Source organism: Arachis stenosperma, chromosome 5 (assembly GCF_014773155.1).
Source record: "Arachis stenosperma cultivar V10309 chromosome 5, arast.V10309.gnm1.PFL2, whole genome shotgun sequence".
Lineage (NCBI taxonomy): Eukaryota > Viridiplantae > Streptophyta > Magnoliopsida > Fabales > Fabaceae > Arachis > Arachis stenosperma.
Genome location: NC_080381.1, coordinates 112,044,379 through 112,060,185, shown reverse-complemented (window position 1 = coordinate 112,060,185; position 15,807 = coordinate 112,044,379). Strand labels below are relative to the sequence as shown.

At 30.5% G+C, this 15,807-nt stretch overlaps 2 protein-coding genes across 2 annotated transcripts; one reads left to right on the top strand and one right to left on the bottom strand.

Moving 5' to 3' along the window:
* Window positions 1-1,650: 1,650 nt before the first annotated feature.
* On the top strand, window positions 1,651-3,525 carry LOC130982076 (hypersensitive-induced response protein 4). Its single transcript, XM_057905933.1, has 4 exons — window positions 1,651-1,956; window positions 2,056-2,268; window positions 2,714-2,810; window positions 2,921-3,525. The coding sequence occupies exons 1-4, from the start codon at window positions 1,762-1,764 to the stop codon at window positions 3,289-3,291; spliced, it is 876 nt and encodes a 291-aa protein (XP_057761916.1). The 5' UTR covers window positions 1,651-1,761; the 3' UTR covers window positions 3,292-3,525.
* Window positions 3,526-3,583: 58 nt separating this feature from the next.
* LOC130982074 (pentatricopeptide repeat-containing protein At5g66520-like) lies at window positions 3,584-6,172 on the bottom strand. Its single transcript, XM_057905932.1, has 2 exons — window positions 5,484-6,172; window positions 3,584-5,305 (listed from the first exon to the last, which is right to left on the bottom strand). Exons 1-2 carry the CDS (start codon window positions 6,162-6,164, stop codon window positions 4,112-4,114), a joined length of 1,875 nt encoding a protein of 624 aa, XP_057761915.1. The 5' UTR covers window positions 6,165-6,172; the 3' UTR covers window positions 3,584-4,111.
* Between the last annotated feature and the right edge of the window lie 9,635 nt (window positions 6,173-15,807).

Genomic DNA, 15,807 nt, shown 5'->3' with positions numbered 1-15,807 from the left:
TTTTTTCTTTTTCTCCTTTTTTAGAAATTATCAATTCAATTCAATTTAAAACAATTCAATTCAATTCATAAGGAACCGAACATGTTATTAAGGTGAAATAATTGTATAGTACTAAATGAACGGAACATTATCCATTATTAAAATCAAATTCAGAACAACTTTCTACATAATGAATCGAATACGTTATTAAGGTGAAACAATTGTATAGTACTAAATGAACGGAACATTATCCATTATATAAAATCAAATTCAAAACATCTGTGTCTACAATTTAGAGATTATCAATTCAATTTAATTCAAAATACATGCGTCCATTCAATTCAATTCAATTTAATTCATTAGGAACCGAACATGTTATTAAGGTGAACAATTGTATAGTACTAAATGAACGGAACATTATCCATTATATAAAATAAAATCAAATTCAAAACAGGTTTCTGCATAATGAACCGAATACGTTATTAAGGTGAAACAATTGTATAGTATTGTGTCTACAATTTAGAGATTATCAATTCAATTCGATTTAGAATACCTGCGTCCATTCAATTCAATTCAATTTAGCAATTGTATTCCATTCAATTCGATTGAAAAAATAAGTCATTAGCAAAATGTTGGTGTTGTTGGTGATGACGATAATGAAAGAGGAGGAGGAGGAGAAGAAGAAGAAAAAAAATATGTGTGCACAAAAAATGAGGTGAAGGGGGGAGAAGGTATGCGTGAATTTGAAAGAGAAAAAAGAGGATGTATGCGCATATTTGAAAGAAAAAGAAGAAGAAGAAGTGCATGAGAGAAGAAGAAGAAGTGCGAGGAAGGAGAAGAAGAAAAAGCACGTGTAATGAGGTTCTTTTCACGAGAGTAATTTTTGTTGATGTTAGAGTTATTTAGATAAATTTAAATAAAGAAAACTTAGATGTATAACAATTATAGAATATAATATAACGATGAGTTTAGAAAAAATTGACTAAATAATTATTTTATGTTTTTATGTAAAGAAAAAATCTTATTCATCACAATTCTTTTTACATATTTTACTATGTTTTCTATGTTTTTCTTTTCAATTAGAGAAAGAGAATTTTATTGGCAACCGCAATTAGGGATGACAATATCCCCGAATTCGCGGGTACCCAACCCATCCCTACCCGTTTGAGGCGGATAATTATCCGTCTCGCACTTGGGCAAATTTTTAGCGGAATGGGTTATTGGAAGGGGCGGAACAGGGTAGGGTTTAGGTAATACCCACCCTCTACCCACTCCGCTATATATATATATAAAATATGTATAATATATGTAAAATAATTAGTAAATGATTAATAATATTATATTATATTTAAATTTTTATTTTAATTTATGTTATGTATGTAATAACAGCTATATAAATTATAAAATTTAATTTTATTTATTAGATTTTAATAATTATAAAAGTGAGACAAATACTCACAGAAACGGATTAAAATTCAACGTTTTATTTCTCGTGAATAAAAACAAAACAAATTTAATGCAAATTATTATACTACAGAACAAAATTGAATAGAGCAAAAACCCGCACCGCCGGTTCCACCCCGTAACCGCAACACGCAAAGGCTGAAATCCTTATTTGAATGTGTACTTTGGAGAAAATTACGTTTACCTTTAAAATTTGAGAGCAAAACCGACCTTAAAAAAAAAAAAAAAAAGCGCAAAAGCAACAAGAGAGGGAAGTGAGATAACAGTATAACACTAAGAGAGAGGGATAGAGATTAGAGAATAGAGAAGAATAGCAAAATGGGGAACACCTTCTGCTTCTTCTGCGGATGCATCCAGCAGTCCAACGTCGGCGTGGTCGAGAAGTGGGGCCGCTTCAGCCGCCTCGCCCAACCTGGCTTCCACTTCTTCAACCCTCTCGCCGGTGAGTGCCTCGCCGGCCTCCTCTCCACCAGGATCTGCTCCCTTGACGTCCGCGTCGAGACCAAGACCAAGGTCAACTCTTTCTCTCTAACCGCTTTCAATATATATATATATATATATATATATATATATATATCCATTCTTAGGGTTTCAATTGTGTCGGTTCTGCAGGACAACGTGTTTGTGCAGCTGCTGTGCTCGATTCAGTACCGAGTTGTGAAGGAGAACGCTGATGATGCTTTTTACGAGCTTCAGAACCCTCAAGAACAGATCCAGGCTTATGTCTTTGATGTCACTCGCGCTATTGTTCCCCGAATGAACTTGGATGAACTCTTTGAGCAGAAGGATCATGTTGCCAAAGCTGTTCTCGAAGAGCTTGCTAAGGTCATCTTCTGGTATTCATTTCATTCAGTTAGTTAGGACTTAGGTAGTTAGATCATAGTTACATGAATTCACCATAGTGTGTATTTTCCACATAAAATACTTGAATTTCGATCTATCAAGTGAGAAAGTTAGTAAAATGGTAAAGTAAAGGATTAATCACCATTGATTTTGTAACTTTTATGAAATGTGTGTCCTACTATTTTAATTTAAGAGTGATTAACTCCTCACTTTATCAATTTATCAAGTATCAACTGTTTCACTTTAGAGGATCTTTAATCCAAAATACTTTATATATGACGTACCGCATACTGCGTATTGGTTCCCTTACTGAAACATATTGTGTTCCATATCCATGTAACTATGAGTTAGATAATTATAAATAGCAAAAATGTTTCACTCACCTTATGACCCTGCATTGTGCCTTATCATGTATCATGTCTGTCAGGTGATGGGAGACTATGGATATAGCATAGAGCACATACTCATGGTTGATATTATACCTGATCCTTCTGTGCGTAAGGCCATGAATGAGATCAATGCAGGTAAACTATGCTGTCTATGCGGTTAGCTGCTCATTTAAGATTCAAATAGGTTAGTGCTGCTACTGTCGCTTGTTTATTGTATAATGAGTGTTTATATTGCTTGTTTGCAGCTCAAAGGATGCAACTAGCTAGTGTGTACAAGGGAGAAGCTGAGAAGGTGCTTCAGGTTAAGAAAGCCGAGGCAGAGGCCGAATCCAAGTACTTGGGAGGTGTTGGTGTGGCCAGGCAGAGGCAAGCTATCACAGATGGCTTGAGAGAGAACATTTTGAATTTCTCCCACAAGGTGGAAGGTGCCTCTCCCAAGGAGGTCATGGATCTTATTATGATCACTCAGTACTTTGACACCATCAAAGACCTTGGCAACTCCTCTAAGAACACCACAGTTTTCATACCCCATGGCCCTGGCCATGTTAGGGATATTGGTGATCAGATACGCAATGGACTCATGGAAGCTTCCAGTGCTCAAGTAAATCTCGACTGATTTTGCTTGTTACCTTTATACCCATACATATATACATATTCATATACACATGCATATGGTTTTGTAATATGCTTCTGCTTTTCATTCCAATTGTTGAAACAATTCAAAAAATATTATGTAACCTGCTTTATAGGAGCTTTAGTTAAGTCATTTTTGTTTCTTCTTATACGGTTTATGTATGTATAGCATGTGGACCAACTTAAGGAGTAAATATATGACAAATATTGGTACCTCTTGAACGCGTTAGTTATTTTTATTCTGAAGTTGGAGGGAGTTTTCAGGTACCCAAAAGTCCTAAACCCATTTGCCAGATAATCAAATAGAATTGCGTTACATAATTTGTTGGCCATTTCTTGCTTATTGGTAAAGTATGAAACGAATAAAGGCACAAATGGATAATACGTGCCGCTTCATGTTACGGTAGAATGAAGGAATCATAACATTGTCTGAGAAACTCGATTGTTCATTTTTCAGCTTCCATGATCTAATTGAGTTTCCACATTCTCTTCAGTCTCTCTCTCTCTGAGATGTTCCAATATTTTAATGCCATCACTCCGCCTGCATCTTCCAGTGCAGAACTGCTGAATGATGTATATAATGAAAAGTGAACAGTTCAACTTCTCCATGCTTGATCTTTTTATTCGCATTTGTGCGTAATGATATGCACAACATCATCTTTCACCCTACCCAAGCTACCAACATGTCATCAAATGCATACCTTTGTCTTGCCAACTCAACATGTCAAAGACTGTCATCTTTGTGATAGAGGGATACTTGCATCTTGAGACTTATTTGACAACTTTAGCACATTCTTTAATCTTTACCAATATTCTTTGCAAGAGCAAACTCCATTTTTAAAATGGTGATATCTCGTCCTGTCTCTAACTATAATTACTCGCTTATAAACCTTGGAGATGAATTTTGTTGCTTTATGACAGTCCACACAAACTCTCAAATTCTTCACAATGCGAATCGGGGTTCCAGGTGCTGTGTTCATCAACCCAAAAGCAATAGCCAATTTCTCACTGTGTATTGACAGGGCAGTCTCTTTGTCTTCCTCGTCATCAATATCGAGCAGAAGCTCCCCAAATTCTGGAACATACCCAGCAATCTTTAACTTGGTTGTCATCTCATCCAAAAATGAGTAAAGCTCTTTACTTTGAGGATGGGATCGATCCCCAACAAGGAATTGATGGAATGTTCCATTCAATTCAATTGAGCTGCAACCGGGAACCTTTTTTCTGTCACTGTTTTCATTCTTCTCTCTTAGCATCCTTGCTTCATTCCATCTTCTGGACGTGGAATATATATTACCCAATAGAACATGACACCCTATATGGTCAGGATCCATTTCTTTAATAATTTTCCCTATTCTATAACCCCTCTGCATATCTTTATAGATTCTACAAGCATTTAGTAGTGCTCCCCAAATTGCTACATCTGGAGCCATAGGCATACCTGATATCATTTCTTCGGCCTCCTTTAGGAGACCGGCACGACTGAGTAGATCTACCATGCATCCATAATGCTCTATTTCCGGGTTAATTCCATAGTCACTAACCATCAATCTGAAGTAGGACTTCCCCTGCTCGACCATGTGGCCATGGCTACAAGCATTTAGTAACGCAATGAACGTGACTCTATTGGGAGAAACATTTTCAACCTTCATTTGTTCAAAAACACTTAGAGCCTCGTTGGGTTTTCCATGCATTGCAAACCCACCAATCATGGCATTCCAAGGCCAAACCTTTCGCTTCAAATTGTGTTCATTGAAAACTCTTGATGCAGATTCAATGTCACCACACTTTGCATACATGTCAATGATGCTAGCAAGAAGCTTCTCATTCATCTTGATTTCACTTCTGCCACTGTAAACATGGATCCACTTTCCTTGATCCAATGCTACTAGATTTGAACATGCTGTAAGAGCACTTACAAGTGTATATTCATTTGGCTTTGTACCTACTTGTAGCATCATGTGGAAGAAATCCAAAGCCTCCATAAAACAGCCAACCTATAGTAAAGTATGAAGTAAGTAACTTAGACATAGCACATCAATCAAGATATGTATTGGAAAAAAATGATATAGTTTCCAATACAAACTTCTGCAATGTCTCTAAATAAAGATGTCCAATAATGTGAATGTTAGTAATTAGTATGATTAATTTGTTGATGTTCCAAACGAGCAATACCTGCACATAGCCGGCAATTATCGTACTCCATGACACGACATTACGCTCTTGCATTCCATCAAACAATTCCTTAGCTTTGTTCATGTTACCTGCTCCAACATAAGCAACAATCATGTTGTTCCATGAATACAAATCTCTATACTCCGCGGCCCATTCGAAGACCTTTCGGCTCTCCTCCACAAGTTTCCACTTCCCATACATACTAATCAAAGCATTTGCAACAAACACATTATTCTCCACGCCAGTTTTCACAGCATGAACTTGAACCTGCTCCCCCTCCAGAACACCCAACCCATTCCCACAAGCACCAAAAGCAAACACAAAGCTATATCTATTAGGAAGAAGACCTGAATCCCGAATCAAAGACCGGAAAACCATGAGGGAATCACGACAGGAATCGGAGGACAAAGAATGGGCCTTGATCATAGTGTTGTAGATGAACAAGTCTGGTTGAGGAATTTGATCAAACACTTTGTGGGCATATGAAAGGGAAGCAAAAGCAAGAAGCTTTAGAAACTTATTAGTTGAAACAAAGTGTGAGATTAGGCCAGTAGTTAGTAACTGTGCATGAGTCTGCTTAATTTGCTGCATTGATTTGCACGATTCAATCAAAGAGCGAAGCCTAATACAATGATCATAATGTGAAGAAGGCCTCGTCAACGTTGAACAGAACCGAATCATTTTCTAAAACCTCCCGACCAAGAAGCTACTCGTTTGGTTGCTTTTATATATATATAATTTAAATTGTTAATTAGGAGCATTTTCTTATGCATTCCAACTGTTTGAGAAAATGCCACTTATGTTTTGTTCTTGGTCATATTTGGTCTTCTTTTTTTTTTTTTGGACACGGTCATATTTGGTCTTCTAGTTTATAGTTTTTGGCATATAATTGGGCCAGTGTCAAATGGGCTAGTCCAGCCCATTATATTAAATCTTGTAATGACCTGAGCCTACTAAATTGAATGCTATTGTTGTAGTCCAGTTTCATATTTTGTGGCAAAGAAAGGGTTTCATTTAAAGTTTGAAACAAAAAAAAAGGCTTTTTATTTATGAAAAAAGATTAGCAGAAAAACTTTCATTTTGATATCTAAAATGTAAAAGAATAACAAAGAAATTTCGAATCTACCAAAGGAATGAAAGGATGACCAATTAGTAATTATACTTATTCTTAGAGTCTTCCAACTCTTTATCTTCATAAAGTATATGTATGATCAAGTAATAAATTAAACCCAATAAATATAGAGCATCCAAAATATGTGAAGATTTGGTTTATTTTAGAGGGTAACTGGGGTTGGTGAAAATTTGATATTACATATCATCTTTTAATTTTTAGACCTCTTTATAGGGGATATTGGTATTGCTTCACATTATATTTATATAAAATATGAGTGACAAGTATAATATTATTTACAATTGAACCAATAAATTAGTAATCAAGTATTTTTAATCTGATTTTGGAGTTCTTTTTATTCCACTTTATCTTATTTCTCATACTATATATCTTTGATTAAAAGAAGTGTAATATAATTGGTAGAATTTATCTTCAATTAAGAGGATTTTCTCAACTAATGTAATTACTAGAATTAAATTGTGTTGACTATGAATGCCTTGAATTAGATTTTCCATATTTTGTTGACTAAACAAGTCATTTGTAAGTCTTCAGCTGATTGAAACCACATTTACTTACTTTTCCTTTTTCTCCCCAAAAGAGAGACACTTAGCATACTATAGTCTTGTATAATTAATTTGATTATTTATTATATGCCCAAACTTACATTAGACAGCACATTAAGGAATCAACTTAATTTTCTCACACATTTAAACATGAGTTTAATGCAAAGTCCAACCCCTTAAACGAGTGACAAATTATCTCTTTAATTTAATTATAATTTTTCTTTCGGTTAATAAATAATAGAGATACTACTTTTAAATACGTACAAAAATACTCTACTACTTGTTCTACATTCATCGCATATATCCTCCACTTTTGGCAACTTGGAATAGATTTAATCATTTGCAGTACAATTGCAAAAGAATTTGCTAATAATTTATGAGTTTAATTTTGATGTATTAATAGTATAAAATATTTTATACGATCGTTTAATTATATCAGTTCTTTTATAATTATTTATGCGATTAATGTAAAAAATAATTAATTTATTGACGTAATTTAATGCACGTATAAAATTATTTTACACCGTTAATATATTAAAATTAAATTCATAATTTATTTGAAAAAACAAAGAGTAGGAACTGTATGCACGTGTTGCATGAACATTTAAAAGAAAAAAGATATTAGGGTTTAGAGTAATGTACACTTAACATAAAACGACAAGCATGATATTGCAATAAGAGTAGCTAGAAACTATTATGAAGCCATGAAACCTAAGAATCTTAGCATGTTATTAGGGTTGTTGATTGAAGTGGTCCAATGGGATTAGATTTACATGTATATACAATTTTTTTGCTATGAAATTGAGTACAATAATAATGGGTTTTGGTGGCAAGTTGTAGAAATTATTCGAGTGTACAACAGTAATTATTATAAAGATAATAGAGGAATACAAGAATCAAGAAAGAAAAAGAGTACAATAAAGCTTTGCAATGATCACACACAAGATAAGCATTATTAGGTAAGGTAAAAAACCAAGATTTGATGGCTGCACTAAATTTGTTCTCTGAGAGTTAAGTCTTAACTAAAGCGACAAAAACTTTCATTATTATCATGTCATTTTGATTTTCCTTCCCTTTTATTTTTTTTTTTATGCTAAAGAGTATATTTCGTTTGAGATTGAAGCAACTTGAATTAATTTTTTCAAGTGGACAAATTAAACGTATTATTGAAAATAAATAATTTAGTTCTTTTTTTAAAAAAGTAGTTTAAAGATTTATTAAAAGTAATTTATAAATAAGTTATTTTATATTTAGTTTTCTAATTCTAAAAGTATTTATTAAAAAAATATAATAAAAAGTTTTTATTATAAAAAAAAATCATTTTTTAACTTTTTTATAAGCACTTAAATAGTTTTTTAGAAAACTATAATTTAATTTTAAAAATTACATTAGATATTAATACTACTACTTTTTATAAGTCAAAAATTCAAAAAAATAATTTTTAAAACTTTTCGAACAGTGCTTAAAAAATAACTTAATCGGATAATAATTTATGAAAAATTGATTAATATTTTCATGATATACTTAAAAACGTTAGCTTGGTTTCATATGTTATTCATCATCTAAGTTTAATCAATTATTGGATTATGTTTTATTTAAAAATCACTTCCTTAATTATAACCTCATTATTTATAATATTAATTAATTTTGTCAATAAAAATAGACATTTATTAAATTAATGTTTTAATAGAAAAAATGTTTCTAAATACTTGACAACCCGGAAAAGGAAATAACAAACCTAATACACCAAATTTGGACATTGTTAATAAATTGAATTAATCTTTTATATCAAATGAAAATTTTAATTTTTCATAGGTATTATATCAACATAAACGACCTTGCATTGTATATAACAGCAAACTATTTTAACACCTCATGCTTCATTCATATTTAATTTTAAGTAAAAATAAAAAAAAATATGGAATAGCATAATCTTGAAATGAGAACTTATAAGAACCTCATCCATTGCTTTCAAAATGAAGGGATGGTACTATGGTTAGGTTTCAAGTGCGAATGATTATTGGTTGGGTCACTTTCCCAAAGTAGTGTAAATGTGTAATCCAATCCAATTGAGTACTAAAAATCTTGCTGATTGGTGCTATTATATATTTATATTTTTTTATTTTTTTCCTTCTCCCTTATACCAATTATAATTATGTTAAATTAATGTATTAGTCTCTGTCTAATGTCTGTTGTCTAATAATGCTAAGAGGACCCATTATCATCTCTTTTTAATCAATGTAAAAAAATTGTGAGGGCTTGTCGGATGGTGGTAATAGACTAATAGTACCATAACAATTATTTTTATGGTATTGTTTTTCTTGATTCCATTGAAATTGGGGCCACCTCATATATGAGCCAATTATGCCATAGATTGGTGGGAGAAAACAGTGCAAGCTAAGAGAGAAAGAAGAATGAGAAAAGAAAATAAATCTCATGCAGAGAGGGATTTAATTTGTTTTGGCAAATTTATTTATTTATTTATTTATTTTCTTGTAGGGTCATTAAGGGCATTAAGTGGGAGCTGCAAAAGTAACAATGTAACATACCATGTGATAGAAATGGCACATTATGGCTTGTACTTAAAAGTTATAGATGCTAACACAAGTGTATATATGCTGTTAAATTACAATTATTAATAATTAATATAATAAATATCCAATTTGACACAAGACACATGATTTATATATTAGTAATCTATCTCTTGTTTTACATGTCTTTCATTTAATTTGGAACTTAATTTACTTGTTGTGCCATGCAAATGATAATATAGATTAAGTTATAAAATGTGTATGTTTCATAAATATCTTATTATAAAGTATGAAAATACTTATTTATTTTAAGATAAAGATGGAAAATTTTTCTTGTCTCTATTGTTATGTGCATATAAAGTTAGATAATTTTATGTTTAGAACAAAAAATGTATCATTTATATTTGTATCTCTTTCTTTCAAAACAAATTTGTGTATCTTAGTTATAGTATATTTGTATGTTTGATGATATTACATATATAATTATTGATATATATTTTTTAAACAATTTTAATTTTTAAGATAATTGATTTTATAATATAATATCTATAACCAAAAAATTGATCTAGAATTCGTTCCTTATTAGTTTAGATGAATAAAAAAATATTTATATAAAATTTATGTAAATTTAAAAGGAATATTTGTTTGAAAAATGTGTATTAAAAATATAATTATTAATGTGCCTTCTCTTATTAATTTAAATTGTTTGACAAATATTTTCACCAACGGTTGAAGACATTATTGACAAGGATCTGTCTAAAAATATTAATAAGGGATAAGTACTATTTTGGTCCCTAAGGTTTAGAGTTAAAATTAAATTCGTCCCCAACGTTATTTTGAATTTAAAATCGTCCACAATGTTTTATTTGAATTTGGTATTAAAATCGTCCTTTTGATCTTTTACGGACAAAAATACTCTCCACCACCCCCTTTATCACCACCACCACCACCTCTCTTATTCCCACTAAATACCAATAATTAAATTCAAGAACACAATATTCAACACCAGCAATGACACATTATTCAAATTCAACAACAAAATAAACACATAACAACAATAAAATTAGAAAAATAACAAATCAAAATAAAAAACAGAACCATAAGCAGACACAGAAGCAGAATCGGAAGCAGAAGACGAATCGAAAGTAGAAGCCGAAGCAGAAGCCAAAACAGAAGCAAAAGCAAAAGCAGAATCAGCGAGATGCAGCGGCGAGAACGTGAAGTGGCGGTGAGGTCAATAGCAGTGGCGGCAATGGCGGGACACGACGTCGAGCTCTCTCTCCCTCTGGTTCTGATTTCCGACGGCGACGACGGCTCTAAACTTTACCAGTGCCGTCTCTCCTTCCCCCTTTTCTTCTTTCCCCTCATCTTCTCTTTCCCTTTTTCTTCTTCCCTCCTCCCTCTCATGTTCTTTTTTTTTAATTCTATAATTTTTTATTAAGGATAATTTAATAATAAAATTAAAAATTTTATTAAAATTGACGATTTTAGTATCAAATAAAACATTAAAAATGATTTTAAATTTAAAATAAAGTTGGAAACAAATTTAATTTTGACCATAAATTTTAGAAATCAAATCAAAACAATACTTATACCTATTAATAACTTATTTAATCGTAATTAGGTTAACTTTAGTAATATTACTAGGTTGGTTTGTAGCTGAGTTAATTACTGTGTCTCCAATGTGGACACCTCCCCACTAAACTTATATGTATATATGTCACGGGTCAGTGTTACAAATTAATTTATAGTATTGTTTGAAATTGATACTTGAACAATTTGATACCATATAATGAGGCCAATAACAAAAGCCATATAGAGTTAAAATATCTACAATACTTCTTTCAATTTGGACCTTAGATTATTATTGTGATTTGCACAACAAAGTTGGATAATGCATTCATATTAACACCAAAATGAAGCATTATTGAATTGTATTTGTCAAATTCAAGCCACCAAATAATAATCTCTTTTAATTCATAATCAGAAATTAGGGCCTTAGGGGGGGTATATAGTTGGATTCTTATGTAAATTAATTGAAGCAATAATGTTTTTCCACTCAGTTCTTGACTCATGATATATAGACCCTATAAATTCCTTTTCCCAACAAACCATCTCATTAGCCGTATATATATATATATACTAAGATAAAGATATAAAGACATAAAATTATGTTTAATAAATAAAATATAGATAAAAATATTGTATTAAAAATATTAAATTAATATATTTTATATTTATTATGATAAAAAAATATAGAAATATTAACTAAAAATAATTTATTTTTTATTTATTTTTTATTATTTTTGTTATTTTTTATAATATATTTTTTATTATAATTATATTTTTTAAATTTTTGAATAAAAAATAAAAATAAATTAAATTTTCATAATTTATTTTACTTTATCTCCAAACAAAATATTAAATTTTATATTTGTCTTTTATGTCTTATTCTCAATGTTTTATTTTGTCTTATTCTAAAAAATAAATACATCCTTAATTAGAGAAGAAGATCTGACACATGATGATGGGAGTTTATTGGAATTCCACTTCAAAATCATATATATCAGTACAAGAGTAACTAATTTAGATTAATCGAATAGTTAGCTCACTTTTTTTATTAAAATAAATATCAATAGTTTAAATCTTACTTTGTGTATATAATAACCCATTGACAAATGACAAGTTTTTAAATAAGATTCTGATTCTCGATAAATTAACCTTGAACGAATTAATCTTTTACTTACTAAATTAAAAGATACAATCAAAAAAATAATATAACAATCGATGAGAATATATTTTTATATGAAAATACATGTAATTAACGAGAATATTACGAGATGAACATTTTTAATTAATTAGTATGAAAAGTATAAAATATTAGTTTAAATATAGCATGAAAATAATAAAAATCACCTAATATTTCTCTTTATATATTACATTTTCATGATCGGATTCAATGCATATATGTACATTTTCACTTTTATTCAAATTATAATTCCATATTACAAAATTAAATTATACATCAATAGTCAATATAATTCTTTTAAAATAACCTAAACTAATACTTTAAAAAGTCTTTTGTAAATATATAACCATAGAGCCAAGGAATAATGAGTAGTTAGAAATTAAACAATGTGCACCAACTAAATAATTAAAATATATTAGACAAAATTAGTATAAATTGAAAAAACTTACACACAAATTTTAACTAGTTTCTTAAGTCAGAAAGTAGGATTATTACCCTCCAATATTTCTTTGATTCTATATATCTAGGCATTGTGCCTAAGTCTAACCTAATTAATAATGTCATATATCCTTTAAATTTCTGACAATGCTTGTTGACAAGTCCCTTATAATATAACAATTACAAAATAACTGGTGCACTTTTTTTTGGACTGAAAATAACTAGTGCACTTTGTAATGGAAGAGAGTACAAATGCAACAATCCAATTTTCTATATCTACAAATTTAATAGCTGAAATTAATAACTAATTAAAAACTTCTTGTAATTATTATTTTAGGGTTTCCAAAATAGCATTGTCCTTAAAATACAAGAGAATAATACAAGCTTACATATGATAAAATGCATGCATGCCTCTTAGTAGGTCTAACATATTATATTATTAGAGGACCCCTTATGAAGGGTGGGTAGGGATATCTAGTTGATGATAAAGAAAACTATAGATCCTAGCTAAAACCCAAGCCCAAGATTTTGATATATAGGAGATAGACGAATTGATTAATAATGTGTAATCATTGTCCCATCACACTCCACATTTTGATCGGAGCATATATATATTATAAAAATTTATATTAATGCGTAATTATTGTCATCATCACAACGCTACTACTACTTAAATTTCAAATCTACTAAAATATATACTATTAACAATTAATGTTTAGATGATTGGTTAGTATTAGAATTAGTATTGAATAAGTATATCTTTAGATGTTAGTAAATTAGTTTAAGAGGTGATATATATATATATATATATATATATATATATATATATATATATATATATATATATATATATATATATATAATCCTCACCTCTTAATATTTACTCAATAGCCAATACTCAATAGTAATTCTAATACTAACTAATTATCTATATATATATATATATATATATATATATACATTAAGAAATGAGAAATTTGTAACAGTTTTTTTTTTCAATACAGGCATGAAATTTAATTTAGATACAAAAATATATATCACTCAAAATGAAAACAATAAAATAATCTAATAAAAGTATAACACTTGTTATGATAAGGATAAAAGATGAGATGAATGACCATCATTGATATGGGTATTTGATTTCAATACTAAATGCTTTAACTTCTCAAGGCAAACTAAATTAATGAAGTTGAAAAATGTAAAACTTCCTTGCCTATAAATAGAAAAGTTATTGAGAAATACTTCACACAGTAATAAAACATTCAATTCTCTCTCTTTTTCTACGTTACAATCTTACTAAATCTTTTTCTCTCTTTATATACATATACATTACAATATATAATATTAGTGAATACATATATGAATTATTGTTATTGAGCTAATTATATTAATACTAAAAGTCTTTTATTTTTACATCTTTATTTTATATTTAGTATATCTTTTACTTATTTTACAACACGTTATCAGTACGAGACTCTGATCAAATTTTAGGAAGACTCAGGTAACGAATTTTTATTATGTCAAAACTCTTTCATCTTGAATATAATATTTTTGATATATTTGAAAACAATTATTTACCATGGATACTAAATGCTAAAATCTATCTTGATTCAATAGATCTTGAAGATACCATTAAGGCTGAAAATAATACATCCCAAAAGGATATAGCCAAAACCATAATTTTTCTTCGTCGTCATCTTGACGTATGATTGAAAACTCTCATGGACATTCACTAAAGAACCAGAAGATTTTTAAAACTAGTAAATTTTGTTGTGTTGCATGTTCTCAGGGAAAGTTAATTTTAAGGCCATCACTAGTAAAGATTGGATTTGAGTCCCCTGAATTCCTAAAAAGGATTCAAGGTGATATATGTGGACCTATTCATCCATCATGTGGATCTTTTAGATATTTTATGGTCCTAATAGACGCATCTTCGAAATTGTCACATGTGTACTTATTATCTTCTCGCAACCTAGCGTTTGCGAGATTACTGGCTCAAATTATTCGATTAAAAGCACAATTTCCAGAAAATCTAATCAAAGCAATTCATCTTGATAATGCTGGTGAATTTACTTTCCAAGCTTTTGATGCTTATTGTATGACTAATGGAATAAGTGTTGAACATCCAGTAGCTTATGTTCACACACAAAATGGGTTAGCAGAATCACTTATTAAACGCCTCCAATTAATTGCTAAACCCTTACTTATAAGAATAAATCTCCCAACCTCGGTTTGGGGGGCATGCTGTTTTACATGCCGTAGCACTTATTCGTTTGAGGCCAATGAGTTACCATCGGTTCTCTCCTATGCAATTAGCTTTTGGCCAGCAGCCAAATGTTTTTCATTTAAGAATATTCGGATGTACGATATATGTTTCTATTGCACCACCTAATCGCACCAAAATGGGACCCCAAAGAAAATTGGGGATATATATTGCATATGATTCTCCCTCTATAATGAGGTATCTTGATATACAAACTGGAGATATATTTAAATCCCTGTTTGCGGATTGTCATTTTGATGAATCAAAATTTCCAATATTAGGGGGAGAGAATAAGCTTCCTAAAAAAGAACTTAATTGAAATGCATCATCCTTGATGCATTTAGATCCTCGATCAGGGCAATGTGAACTAGAAGTTCAAAAGATTATACATTTGCAAAGAATAGCAAATGAATTGCCTGATGCATTTTCCGATACAAAGAGGATAACCAAGTCTTATATACCAGCGAAAAATGCCCCAACTCGAATTGATGTCCAAGTTAGACAAATTACCACCGAAGCAAATACACGCCAGAAGCGTGGCAGGCCTGTCAGTTCCAAGGACAAAAATCCTCGAAAGAGAAAATAGGTAAATACTATTCCTGTTGAAAAAGACATAGTAGAGACACCTGCAGTTGTCCAAAATTCTGATATAATTTTAATGCCAGAAGA